Source organism: Nansenia antarctica (assembly GCF_963989245.1).
Source record: "Nansenia antarctica genome assembly, chromosome: 7".
NCBI lineage: Eukaryota > Metazoa > Chordata > Actinopteri > Argentiniformes > Microstomatidae > Nansenia > Nansenia antarctica.
In genome coordinates this window covers 45,057,509-45,072,410 of record NC_137677.1, presented here as the reverse complement: position 1 = coordinate 45,072,410, position 14,902 = coordinate 45,057,509, and the positions used below count along the sequence as shown (strand labels likewise).

The 14,902-nt window shown below is 39.3% G+C and overlaps 1 protein-coding gene across 1 annotated transcript in view; it reads left to right on the top strand.

Annotated features, from left to right (window-relative positions):
* LOC308162643 (low-density lipoprotein receptor-related protein 1B-like) overlaps nt 1-12,485 on the top strand; it is a gene marked incomplete at both ends in the record, with an annotated part of 148,352 nt that extends 135,867 nt beyond the window's left edge. The window contains 10 exons of the mRNA XM_080536787.1: nt 976-1,140; nt 2,539-2,700; nt 3,238-3,412; nt 3,661-3,765; nt 7,280-7,393; nt 8,390-8,466; nt 10,346-10,436; nt 10,667-10,817; nt 11,738-11,812; nt 12,345-12,485. Coding sequence (XP_080392913.1) covers nt 976-1,140; nt 2,539-2,700; nt 3,238-3,412; nt 3,661-3,765; nt 7,280-7,393; nt 8,390-8,466; nt 10,346-10,436; nt 10,667-10,817; nt 11,738-11,812; nt 12,345-12,485 — 1,256 coding nt within the window. The remainder of the gene's footprint in view (nt 1-975; nt 1,141-2,538; nt 2,701-3,237; nt 3,413-3,660; nt 3,766-7,279; nt 7,394-8,389; nt 8,467-10,345; nt 10,437-10,666; nt 10,818-11,737; nt 11,813-12,344) is intronic.
* Between the last annotated feature and the right edge of the window lie 2,417 nt (nt 12,486-14,902).

Below are 14,902 nucleotides of genomic sequence, written 5' to 3'. Positions count from 1 at the left end.
TAGCTTGCTAACTCCCTTAGCACGCTTCATAGTTGAAAAGTGTGTTTATTTATTCAACCTTGATATAACTGTCTTGGATGGGTTATTTTTATTTAGACACAAAGTCTCAGACTCTATACTGTATCTGTCTATATAGGACTGTGTAGAGGAGGATGCTCTCCGGCTACCTAGAAAGCTTTTCAAAATGAGTGACATGGTGTTATCTTGGCAAGAAAACATGCTTTGTTCACATTAAGAACTTTATCTCTTCTTCTCTCTTTGTGGTTTCTATACAATTCTATAGGCAAGGCAAGGTACAAAGTTTATTTCTATAGCACATTTCATAAAACAGGGGCAATTCAAAGTGCTTTAAATACAGCATTAACAAAGATAGTAAGAGGAGGATAGTAAGAAAATAAAAATTAAATAGCTAAACATGTAACAAGATAATAGACAATGAATAAAAAGATATAGATAAAAGTGTTATGTCTCTCAGAGAGATAAACCTCTGCACTTTGTATAAGTATCCTACCACGATACAGCATTAAGGTCAATTAATCAATTCTATATACTGTATTCTATGCTTTAGAATGACACTTTCGGGTTTTGGCAGGAATATCATGTTACCCTGGAGAAAAGGGATTTATTCTTGGAATGGAAATTGGAAAGGTACAATGTAAATGTAAATTTCCGGGAAAAATATTCAACCCTAATCTCAACCCCACTGACTGCTGCTTCATGTCACCTCTCGTTTGTTGTTGTTTGTTACAGTATGGCTATGCTTAAAGAAATGTGTTTTTAACATTGATTGTTGCAAGGAATGTGAGCTTTGGGAATTAGCTCTTGGAAGAAGGCTGAAATTATACAATACGATGCCGTGCTTACTACTGTATGTACTGAATGAATATCAGCCCCTCCCATTGGTGATGTAAGTTAAAATAGTGCTAGAGTGTAGCTGCAGCATAATTACTGATCTGTGCCTTGCTGTTTCTGAAGGGGAGCTCTGTCGACCAACATGTGAGAACGGAGGCCGCTGCCTAGCCAATGAGAAGGGTGACTGGCGGTGTTACTGCTGGCCAGACTTCTCTGGAGAACGCTGTGAAGTCAATCACTGCACAGACTACTGCTTAAACGGAGGCACCTGCATGGGCTCGCCTCTTGGTGAGTCTGCTGTTATCCATGAATCTGTGATATGCCATGACATCTACATAAAGTGCAACCTTTTGTTTATTTTCGAGTTACAGCATTGGTAATCTGCTTTAAGAATAAGATATGGAATGCATTTCAGTCAGGGAACTCGTCTCATATTTTTTTTTTGCTGCTCTGTTAAGCTCATTCTGACTTCTATGAGTACGCTGAAATAGACTGGGTGGTTAGATCAGTTGAGTTTTTTCTTCACATCTTGTCCCTTAAATCAGTCAAATGACTACATAATGTATGGAAGAGGTAAATTATCCACAACATCTCTAATGTAAGTCCCTTAGAACAGTTTGTGTTTTTTATTTTTTGGCAGACATATTGAGATTACTGTGGTTTTTCTATGAGCAATTGAAATGAAGGTTGAAAATACATTGAAGATAATAAAAGATCCACTTTAAAGACTATAAATATAAGAAATGTAGTGTAGCTGCTAACACATGAATAAATAGTGTGATAGAACATGGAAATGTTTTCCACTTTAACTGTAAGTTCTTCTCTCTTCCGGTAGTGAATGTGTCATTTGCCCATTTGAAAAAATATACCTTGCACTGGCTTGCCACAGTGTATATATTTTTACAATATAATATAATTGTTTTAGACATGTTGTAACGCAGTTAGTCTTTGTATTTAAGAGTAGAGCTGCGTCTGGCTGCCTATCTAATCCTAATGGATGCTCTCCAGTGATATGTAATGACATTCTGTCTGCAAGATAAAAGATAATAAGGGATTAAAACACAGCATCAAGTAAGATTTAGAATTAGTGGAGGCAGTTTTGCCTTTACCGTTTGTCAGTTAGTTGGGTTTTTTGCTATGCTCAATACCTACGGCCAGTGTTCTGTAGTACATGATGAATGGTACACCATGTAAGCCCATACGGTTGAAGGGAGTAAAACAAAATGATTTGATATTTGTTCTGCTGCTGGGCATACAATCACTGTCTGTCCATTCATGCTTTGCGACTGACTGTTTTTTCATAAAGTAAGAGGTCTTGCTGCATTGAGCACATATCCCCAGGCAGGAGAGTTTTGCTCTAAATGAACCATGGAGGCTGAGCTTGGGAGGGCTTACTGTCAGATGTGTTTTCTCAAGTACCCCATTTGGTGATGAAGAGGGACTTGAGGCACCCACAGTAATCAATTAAGGCCTGGACATATTTCAATTACATCTGCCTGACTCGTAGGGACCTTTTGTGATTGAGAAACTGCTATCTTGGGTTTCTGGGTATTATCAACAATTAAAATAAACATGGCATTGGTTATGTTATAACTAAGTATAGAGTTGGAAACTTAAGTCTCATCTCTCTCTCTCTCTCTCTCTCTCTCTCTCTCTCTCTCTATCCCTCCCTTCCTCCCTCCAAAGGGAAGCCTACATGTCGCTGTCCTGTAGGGTTCACAGGTCCATTCTGTGAGAAGCGGGTGTGTGATAATTACTGTCTGAATGGAGGCACCTGTGACGTCAGCCTGGGGAACCAACCTGTGTGCCGTTGTATGGCAGAATACACCGGAGAACGCTGCCTATACCGTGAGTCAGATGGATTTGACAACTACCAACCCTCCAACGTTCCCAAACTCACCAAAGTATAACAAAATGACAAACACTGCAGTATGACTGACTGGTTATTCATCTCTTGGGAAACAACAACAAAGAGACAAAATCAAAGAACATACAAACACTATTTATTTCATCAGAAAGGGCATATCCTATAGCTACAGTACAAATCCCACATTTGCCTTACTTTGGCTTGAGAGGATTCTATATGCCACTCTAAACATCCTTTGGGTGTTTCTGTGCTGTACTGATAAAAAATATTTCCTTCTCTTATGTAGGCTTTGTCATTATAAATTGTACAATTTCAACTGTGCACTGTTAGTGCTTTTCTACAGTTATGCACCCAAGGGGTGATATGTTTTCATCCCAGGATGAGATGCCATTTGATGCGGATAATTAAGTCTCATTAAAGCTCTGTAAAATTCCAATCAAACCAGCTAAAACTACGCTCCTAGATCCTCATTAAGCACAAATGCTCCCCCCCCACCTCTCTCTCTCTGTGGGAGACAGACATCTGCCACCACTACTGTGTGAACTCCAAGGCCTGCACGTTGTCCAGCACTGGCCATGTTGAGTGTGTGTGTCCAGCCAGATACGAGGGGAACAAGTGTGAGGTGGACAAGTGTCAGCGGTGCCATGGAGCGCCTTGCCTCATCAATGATGAGACAGGAGACATGGTCTGCAAGTGAGTTGTTGGCATCTTACAGTTTAAAACCTGGTCCTCTGATATATTAATGTTCAATTGTAAGTACAGCACAAATGCTTTGTCAAAACTGCATACGATACTGTAATTTACATTCACAAGATTAGTGCTAAACAGTAGTTAATTCTGTTTCTGGGCCTTTTAGGATGATGCATTGAAAACATGCATCATATTTCTCCCTTGAGAACTAATTTAATTGTGTTCCTCTCATCCGCTGTTCTCCCCTGCAGCTGTACTAATGGCAGAATAGCGCCCAGCTGTCAGCTGTGTGATGGCTACTGTTACAATGCAGGCACCTGTCACCTGGACCCAGACACCAACCTGCCCTTCTGTCAGTAAGTAACTACTTAACGGGCCAAGGAAAAGAAAAAAGGAATGTTTTCTGCTGTGTTCGTATTATTATTCAACAATGCCCTAAACCAAAACTTGGTTGGATACTTCTTCCAGTGAGGACATTTGAAAAGAAGGCAAGGATGTTTAACAGTGGGGTAAAACCAGAGTGCACATTTGACACTATTGGGTGATGGTTATGTCGCAGCATGGGCTGTGACGCAGGGCCACAATGAGAGAGTGAGTCACACTTGAATGTACCTTGAGATTTTGAAGTCAAGGTTTTAAAGTAGAGCTTTAGAAATATCGGTGCCTGGCGCTCTCTGGCAAGGTAAAACAGCTCTGCATGGGGTAGAGTGATAGAAATGTGAAGTACCTATCCACTCACACTCCTTAAACATCACTCTTCAGAACATAGAACACTGTTCTTTTCCCAGTTTAGAGTGATTTTGAACTCTCTCTTTTCTGTAGTAGGTTTTAGAAGTCTGTCCTGTTTTGATATGCGTGGTACACTTGTATTACAAAAGCTATGAGCAGCATGACCTCAATGGCAATGATATGCAGAGGACAAAAGCTAGGCAGGTGACCTGAGGGAATCAGTCATGAGAAATAATTCTCAAATGTTGTGGTGGTCCACAAAAATTAATTTCAACTTGGCTATAATCAAGTGTGGTTCAATGTTAAAGACTGTTGGTGTTGTAAAAGAAAATTGGAAATCCAGCTGAAAAGGAACCGTGTTACACAATAATTTTACTGTCCATTGTTCATTGTAGTTAAAACGAAATGTTGTGGCCAAGACTGGCACAATTCAAGGGACAGATTCAATTTCTATGCAAATGATCCCATTTCGTTTTCCATGAGGTTAACTGATCTTGATAATGTGGTTTATTCATTGGCTGCAAGGCACATAGATTATGTGGGATGATGGATATGTCTGTGTCAAGAAATCATAATGTTTGACCCTAAACTATAACAGAGTAAATTCATATCTTATCGTGGCCACACTGACTCTACAGGCAGAAATACCCCCCATTCAAATAGTAATTTTCTGATATAGTCATGACCAAAAATATTGGCACCCCTGCACTTCTGTCAGATAATGCACCACTTCTCCCAGAAAATTGTTGCAATTACAAATGGTTTGGTATTCTCACTTTTGTTTGTATTGGAACAACACAAAAAAGCAGAGAAAAAAGCAAAATTTGATATCATTCCACATAGAACTCCAAAAATGCACTGGACTAAATTATTGGCAACTTAATATTTGGTAGTACACCCTTTGGGAATAATAACTGAAACCAATCTCTTCCGGTAATCATGAATGAGTTTCTTACATCTTTCTACTGGAATTTTGGACCACTCTTCTGTTGCCTACTGCTCCAGGTTTCTCACATTTGGGGTGCCTTCTCTCAACTGCTGTTTCACTCCACAGGTGTTCTATGGGATTTAGATCTGGACTCATTGCTGGCCGCTTCAGAACTCTCCAGTGCTTTGTCTTAAACCATTTCTGGGTGCTTTTTGAAGTATGCTTTGGATCATTGTCTTGCGGGAAGACCCATGACCTCTGACGGAGACACTGACACTGGGCCCTATATTGCCCCCCAAAAGTCTTTGGTAGTCTTCAGATGTTATGATACCATGCACACAGTCAAGGCATCCAGTGCCAGAAGCAGCAAAGCAACCACAAAACATCAGTGAACCTCCACCATGTTTGACTGTAGGGACCGTGTACTTTTCTTTGAAGGCCTCATTTTGTTTTCTGTGAACAGTACAATGATGTGATTTACCAAAAAGCTCTATTTTGGTCTCATCTGTCCATAGGACGTTCTCCCAGAATTCAATTGGCTTCCCCTGGTTTTGCCAACTCCAGTCTGGCTTTTTTATGTCTCTGTGTCAGCAGTGGAGTTCTCCTAGCGTCCCATATCATTCAGATGGCGATAGTGCAACTGTTGTACCCTGTGCCTGCAGTTCAGCTGGAGTTTTTTTTATCTACCATTCGAAAAAATCCTTGCAATCTTTCATGATTTTTTCTCTTCCATCCATGTCCAAGGAGGTTAGCTACAGTGCTTCTTGATGACATAAACATCTTGATGACATAAACCTCTTGATGTTGTGCACAGTGGACACAGGAACATTAAGCTCCCTGGAGATGGAGATGGTCCATGCATGTTCATGCTTTTCCTCAGACAATTCTTTACTCTTCTTTCTTTTCTCCATGCTCAATGTGGTACATACAGACACACAACACAAAGGTTGAGTCAACCTTTCTCCATTTTAAATGGTTGCAAGTGTGATTTCTATATTACCCGGCTTTTATTACAGGTGAGTTTAAATACAAATGAAAGGAGCATTACATGCTTGAAATACAATTATTTCTTACAATTGTTGCCAATAATTTTGTCCAGTTCTGAAGTTCTGTGTAGAATGATATCTTTATTTTGATTTGGCTTTTTTTCTCAGCTTTTTTGTGTTGTTCCAATGCAAACAAAAATAAATAAACATGTGAATACCAAAGCATTTGTAATTGCAACAATTTTCTGGGAGAAGTAGTGCATTATCTGACAGAAGTGCCAATATGTTTGGCCATGACTGTTACAGTCAAAAGGTCTTCGAAATAATCAAAACTATATAATAATAAATTCACTGAATATAGACATAAACCAGGCATGCTTTGTTTTGATAAGCCCTCACAGCATATACTGTACTGTGCACAAAGCATCATTTGAGAAAAGCTTATGTTTGTGGTTGTTGTTTTTCTTTAACATCCTTGTACCTTAATTAAATCATGTGAGAACGTACATGCATACAGTGGGGGAAATAAGTATTGAACACATCAACATTTTGTCCAGTTAAGTGTTTCCAATGAGCCTATTCAAGTGAAATTTGCTATGGACAGCCTCGATGCGTCGTTTATAACCGGAGCGAAACCACCCTTTTCAAGCGGAGCATGCGTCGGTTGTTTGCTCCGGGAGTGACTGCGCGTTCTCACAGCTCCAAATGACGCAGAGCAAAGCGAATTTTAGCCAAAACTCTGATTCCAAGTGAAGGAAATGTTAGTGTGTTCAATACTTTGTTCCTGTTTCATTCCACTTTATTACACACAACTTTATTTACATATGGACTTTAATGTTTAGATTTTTTGTCTGGATTGTTTGAGTTAATACCAAAGTATGTTGCAAATTCCACTTGAATAGGCTCATTGGAAATACATTTACTGGACAAAATGTTGAAGTGTTCAATACTTCTTTCCCTCACTGTATATGCTATATTACATAGCAGACCTGTCTTGATTATGTTCTGTAATATCATGTTTATGATATTTCAAAATATGATAATACTGTGTCTATTAATGATACAGTAAATAATCATAGTGAAAAGATACCTATCTGAGGGACCATTTTTTTGTCATGATGTTGGCACAAACACAACTTATCTTATTTTCATCCATACCTCTGAGGGGGTTCACATACAGTGCCATCTTATCTGGCCGTTTCATCACCCCACAATAATGTTTTACAGCTGTACATCAGGGTTCAAGAACCAACGTTGTGATGAGCTGGCCAACCCATGTGATTACTTCTGTCAGAATGAAGGGATGTGCACTATCACTGCCCTTAACAAACCACGCTGCAAGTAGGTCCCTCACCTCTCTAGCTGCTTCCAGAGACCCTCCCTGTCCATCCGGCTCCATTTCAGCCAGTGTATGGTCTATATCACTACCGTATATCACATCCACAATGCACCTTACTGCCCCATGCTGCTACCCATCCACATGTCATTCAGCCTCAGCTGATTTTCCTTTTGGGATTTACATTAGAGATGGAGTGGGATTGTATTTGTGTTGTTTGGACATAAGTGGTATGTGACCAGTGCATGGTGACTCACATATAGCATTATAGACAAGATAAATATAGACTTGGGTTTTTATGGATGAACATTTTTTAAATTAGTTTATTCAAAAGCGTGTCAGTGATTATGTTTTTATGTCGATGACAACCTTAAACAGCTCATTAGTTGGTGATAAAAATCTTGCATGGTGTTTTCTCAAGCATCGTTGTTTTGAATTTTCACTCAACACAGAGGAGACTCTCAACTCTGCTGTCTTGTGTTGTTCATTAGTAGCATTCTTGATGGTCCATTTTACATTTCTTTCTATGGGGGATGATTCATTTTCTGTATATAAGGGATGCCATCTTATTTATGAAAGCAGGATGTTCTGATTCTTGGAGTGCATGTAATTTAGGGGTAATTTCATTCTATCATCATCCAGTCGCACCCATCTGCGTCAATCACACAAAATTGGAAATCACCGCCTCTAACTAGGGTCATACATCACTACCATCGGAGCCCATCCACAAATAAATGAGATGACTTGTTTTTTTCTTACTGTGCTTTTTGCTGAATATTCATCATGTTAATTTACTTAGCATGTCATCTACCCAGCACGACATGTTCTGTTTATTTTTTTCTGTAAACTGTATAGTATATTAACTGATTTTCTCAGAAAAATCTGTGTACTTCACATTTCAGTCATGTTTTATCCTGAAACACTATTTTATTCAGAGATAAGATTTATTCGATTTCAGATGGGCTATGGTTAATTCTGCTTCTCTGATTGACCTTTTGCAGGTGCTCAGCTAATTGGGCAGGCACACAATGTGAAAGGCCCGCCCCAAAAAGCAGCCGATCAGACAACACCAGCGGAGGTGAGTCCAGGAGTTTTCAACTGTCAAGCAAATGACCCACCCAGAGGCAATCCTTAATGCCTGTCATCTAGTTAGCCTTTGAGTTATGGTTAGATGGTTGTGTTCTGTAAAGATTGCTGCTTCCATGCTTCCTGCTTCCTTTTTCAGCTTGGCTGATTTCACCACGTCCGGCAGTTTGGCACTTCGGAACACTGGTAGTTATTCAGCTGGCTCTCCCAGCACAGATCTGTCCGGGGTTTGATGCTTATTATGTGAGGGAGCAATGACTTTCACAGCCTAGAGAAGCTGTCCACACCAACAACGTGTTGCTCTGCAAAGAAAGAATATTAGATTAGATTACATTACATTAGATTCAACTTTATTGTCATCGCAGAGTACAAGTACAATACAACGAAATGCAGGTTTAGCATTCAACCAGAAGTGCAAATGGTGATATAATAATAATAATAATAACTTTATTTGTATAGCACTTTTCCTGCAAACGTTGCAGCTCAAAGTGATTTAATCATTATATAATCATAATTTAATTATTTATTCATTTAAAGGCAATATTAATGAATGTACAATAACACTATGTGCAATATGACAACCCTAGGGTACATAAGGTTGCAGAGAAATAGGAAATGTTAGAATAGGTATAGCATAGCATAGAGTACAGCACAGTGTTTTATCTGTACAGTATAGTATAGTGGATAGTGTACATAGCCTTTATTTATGTAAAACAGCTCCTTTCCCTTCTTGTTTTTTTAGTTTTTTTTTCTTTCCTAGCACCAGGGGAGCCCCCCTTCCCAAATGTCGTTGTTTGGTACCTGTACTATAGCAATGACAATAAAGACCATTCATAAATCCATAAAAACCATAAATCGATGTCGGCAGTGTTCCTATAACAAGTATGTCACGGTTATCTGCTGACAAAGACGCCATATTCAGCCGGGTCTCGTAGATTAATTCATGAACTCAGTCTTTGACTGAGATTTTTGGCTGAGAATTATCTTTTCATCTCCGCTGGCAATTGCAATCAAATCTTCTTATAAAGTCCAATTCCAATTCTAACATCATTTTCCACCTCCTCGTCAGAACACCAACTGTTTTCGTCAAGATCAGTAATCGTGCATTGTGGTTTCAGATCAGAAATCTTGTCCTCGTTTTCACTATCTTCCGAGTCCGAAGCTGAGCTATTCCTATGCATGTATTCATCGATGAACATGCTCATAAATGTTCCACTGTTGATCCTCGTACCGGCAGCTGAAAGTGCCTGTGAGTCCATAATGTAAACAGTCCAAACTGTAAACATTGGAGCATGCTGGTGTTTTCATCCCCCTTTTTCACCCCCCTCCCTAGCTCAGCCTACCTCGATCGACTTTAATAGCCAATGATACCCAATGAAACCAAACATGGTTCCGACAGCCCCCCCCCCCCCCCCCAAGCCCTTAGGAAAACATACGAAAAACAAGCTTATTTTACTAACAAAATAACACAGATTTAATTATCGTAAAACTGTTCGAAAATGTTGAGTGGGTACTTAAAAACTTCAAGTTGACTTTTAGGTTGGAACAACTTTGACCAGCTTTTTGGAGGCTTTGCCGTTTGCAAGTGGTTTACCATTTCATCAGCTTCCGTCACATATTATCGGCTTTGGTTTGGCTTGGTTGCAATTTTTCTCTTATCAGTATCAATCAATCAATCAATCAATCCATTATCTGTATTGTTCCAATTGGTAAATGACAACATTAAATTGTATTGTAGACAATATACTGAACACATGTCCTGACACATGGAAGTCCTTACACATGGAAGAATAATGTATGAGGCTATGATAACGCTGTCAGTAATGGTAAAACAGTTCCATCCTCTCTCTGCTGTTGTCATTGTGCTTCAGGGAGCATAGCCATCATTGTGCCACTGGTCCTGCTGGTGATCTTGATCACAACGGTGGTGGCAGGCGTTTTCATCTGCAAACGAAGGCAGAGGTAAGAGAGGCCTCGGTCCACATGCACAAGGCTGCTGCTCTCAGGTGGAAACACATTTTGTCTCCCAACGAAACCAAGAGGTAGAGATCAGCCTTGTTAGAGAAGGAGAGCAGCCTTGATAGAGGAGAAGCTACTCTCCTTCCCTTGTGCACCTGTTTTTCTTTTCTTTCCACTCTCTCACACTTGTTCTATATCATGATAATGAGGGTTGTCTGTCCTCTTCCTCCCAGGGGCAAACGAGTACAGAGGCAGCCTATGACCAATGGAGGGATCAATGTGGAGATTGGTAACCCTTCCTACAACATGTATGAGGTGGACCATGACAACCATGCCGATGCAGGAAGCCTCCTGCGACCCAACTTTACACTGGACCCTCATAAGGTTTGTAAGCACAATATGAATGAACCATTAGCCTTGTAACAACCTGTCAAATGAATGAAGAAACATTGGTGTGTTAGGATTGATTAGATTATTCTAGGTGCATACAGTATCAATAATGTAGTTAACCCTATTTGCTTTAGTCTTACAGTACCTATGAACATGTGGTTGCATGATTATGCATCATTATTGCTATAATAGCAATGTTAGTAGTTTAATTAATGCAAAGTGGCTTTAGATTCCACCCTGGAGGCTTGCACTCTACCCATGATAGAATTTGATGTATACATGTGTAGTTGCATTGGCAGATGGAGAGTAAACATCAGATACTGTACAGTACTGTATGTGGAGACATGAATATATGCAGGTGCTCTGTGCCACAGGGATGTTTTATCTGCAGTTGATTTATTTTCTACATAGGTCTCAGTGCCGCACTAACACTCAGCAAATCAAATAAATCATAACAGCTTTACTGATCTTGTTATCTAACTCGCCTGCTACATCTTCAAGCTTAATTCTATTGCTTCTTGCCCTGCCAACTTTGACATCTGCTATTGTCAGCCCCACCTCGATCTGTTTTCATTAGAAATGTAGTGACTGGAATTACAACTAGCTCATGCCTTATGTCACTTTATTCTCACTGGATGGGTGTTCCATGCCATGTGTGAGGCACATGATGCAACTAGTAGTTTGCAACTACAATGTATGATGACCAGAAGCATAACCAAAAATATATATGGACAATGGTCTCATTGAGTCAGTTGATTTGATATATGATTGATTTTCAGCTTGATTAGAAAATGTAAGAATATAAATCATTGATTTAATCAATACTGTATGCATCCCTTTGCATATGTGGTTATGCTTGTTGGCTGAAAACAAGTGGTGACATAGTGAAGAGTAGTAGAACTTGTGTGTTGCAGGGCTGGTGTGTGAAGTCCAGTGACCCTCGCAACCTGGGCATACATGCTGTGCCCAAAGAGGTTATACCAGGACAGGTGAATTATCCAACACTTAACTGAACTTACAGTACATAGGTTATTGTACCCAACCAGAGAGAAAATGGTATCCGCTATTGAATTTCAGTATAAGCATACATACTGTACATACACTATGTTTCAATAAGTCTTTTGTAAAACAAATCTAAATAATATGTGCCTCATTTGATAATGCATTAGCTAGTATTATGTAATAACATGGACTAATGTGCATGGGCTATCTCCTTCACTATTTCCTGCTCCTATGAAATAACTAATAGTTATAGTAACTAATAGTTATTTCATTCATACTCTATTGACCTTCTCTGTTGTTTAACATAGTGATTCCTTCATTGTCCTCTTGCAATTGCTTGATTTCTAAGAGGTAACCGAGTACGGATTGTTCCTCTTCAGCTGATTATCGATACTTGTCAATTGTTTGTTGTGATGCATGATAGCTGTGCTGGTGCGATGTGCCTTTGTCAATTATGGAACTGAATTTGTATTTTTACATTTAGTTATTTATTGATGTATTTATTTATTTTGACTACAGCCCATGAACTACTCCAACCCAGTGTATGCAAAGATATACCTTGATGGACAGAATTGCCGGAAACCAGTCATCAACATAGACGAGAGGAGAGAGCTACTCCCAAAGAAACTAGAGGGGACAATTCGTGAAACCGCCGCATAGCCTGACTTTACACTTTCTACTCCTTTTTTTACGACAGTGTACAAATGTATAAAAGAGAAAGGAAGTTTTCTATTTCCTATCAGGCTTTCGGTTTGGTTTAGCATCAGCATTACCTCCACATTTGTGTGCTGAAACCGGTTTGTTTCAATGTCCAGTTTCTGTTTGTTTGCTTTCTAATGTTTGTTTGTCAAACATCTGTTCTAGAGCACTATATACTGTGTCACAAATAAAGCTGCTGATTTGCAAAATACCCTATTAACACCAGAAATCATCTGTTGCACAGTTAAGATACAGTACCTATTTCTGGACTATGTCTCTGGTCAACTTGTCAAGAACTTGTTATGCTGGTGCAGTATACTAAAGCAGTTCTGGATTTATTTTCGGAACAATATATATATATATACAACATGTATATATATATGGACCTAGTTTTTGTTCCACAGAAACAATCTGTTAATCTTCACAATAACATTTCTCATTTCATGATCAGTTCATATCTGAGCGGTAAGGCTTGTTTTGTACATGGTTTTTGGTATGTTTTGAGTTGGCCACTAAGGATTGAGTCCAGTAGTGGCCAAAGATTTAAGATGGTCATTTTATCCTGCATTAGCTCTACTACAAATGAAAGCTGTTACTGAGGTGATTGAGATGTACTGTATTTGAAGATGTACACCATATAACTTGTGCTTGGGTCAAAGAGATTGAAGCTCAACATGAATATTCAGAGAACAGAGTCACAGATACTGTACTCAAATGACGTCCATATTTTTGTAGGTCTCATGTATCAGCATACGGCATAAGGATGTACACATGGAAAGGATTTAACATGACTCTACAACTACAAGGTTACTTTAGAGAATCATAAAATACTTTCAGAAAAGGAAGACAAATTTTATAATTTTGTATTTGATTTGTATGTTGTTTGGCTGCTTGTATTTTGAAGAACTGTATTAAATGTAAGTACTTTTATATAAAATGTAAATCAATATAAAATAAAAAGGGGCTTATTTCCATTTCACAATGAATGTTTTGGTCTCATTCAAATTTAAGGGTTAGATAAAGAATGTATGAATGAATGAATGGTCTTTATTGTCATTGCTATAGTACAGGTACCAAACAACGAAATTTAGGAGGGGTGGCTCCCCTGGTACATCTCTGCTCAAGCTAAGTCAGATATTAACGTGATGCAACAGAGTTCATCCATTGGTCACATCAATATGAATGATATTCCTCCAGAGCAAGAAGACTCCCTTTGGAGCGGTTTGCGCACATTTCCATTAACCCACACGAAGAGATTTAAAAGGCAAAGCTGTCACATTTTTAGGGTTCATATGGTCCTCGACCTAACAAGTCAATCAACAGGAAGAGGCATCTTATCTGGGGTATGAAAGGTGGAAGAGGATGGGGGATTACTGATTCTCCCAGTGTGTGCAGACAGGGCGAGTGCATTCATTACCTCCGATGAACACACCATCGCTGCTGCACACTGAATGGTAATTCGCTCCCTCAGAGTTTTACACACAATGACCATCTCTCTCCCTCTGTGTTCACCTGTTTCCTCACCATGGCAACTGGAGGACCGACTGCTCATTTCCAGAGAGCACTCCATCCATCCCAGGCATTTTCCTCTGATATCAAACTGGATTTCAGCTATGATGATTATGTGGGCTCTTCCTGTTTTCATATTTTTCATATTGTTACAAATGTTCAGTCACCCCCCTGTTATCATGAATAGAGGCTGTCCTTGTACTGGTGAATAAGAGTGAATAAGCAACATATTGTATATCAGCAGTCATCTGAGTCTTATTTTTCTTAATGTATTGCAATGTAAAGCCGGGCCATTCCAAGGCATTTGAAACACATGTCTAACTGTAATTGATGTAGTTGCACGACTGTCTACATGTTACTATATTTTGACTTAAAAAATGTAATGTTACTGTATAACCTAAACGATGCGTTGAAGGTGGAGAGTAGGTCTGATGAATTGATTAATGTAGCGGGGTCTTTGATGAAACCAAACTGATTATGCTGCAAGTCTATAGCCACCTCATCTCCGGCTGATGAGCATTGACCTATCATATATCTTATTCATATCTAATCCTCACTGTCAAATTGCACACCAAGAAAGGGAGATTGAGTTGATCGAACTAGTATGTCTTATTACAAGCAATTTACTTGTTGACTCTCGACTTGACTTTGGTCTTGGTTTGTACATGTATTGATGCAAGCTCACTCACTTTATCCATGTCTGCACTTGAGAGAATCCAGAAGTGTGCATGTTGTATCATCTTGGGACCAATGTACATGTACACATCCTCACAATCAGCCCTCAATCGCTGCCCACTGGCTGAGAGAACACAGCTCTATCTCCATTTTGTCAAACCTCTCCAATGTGACGATAGACACCTGTTACCACA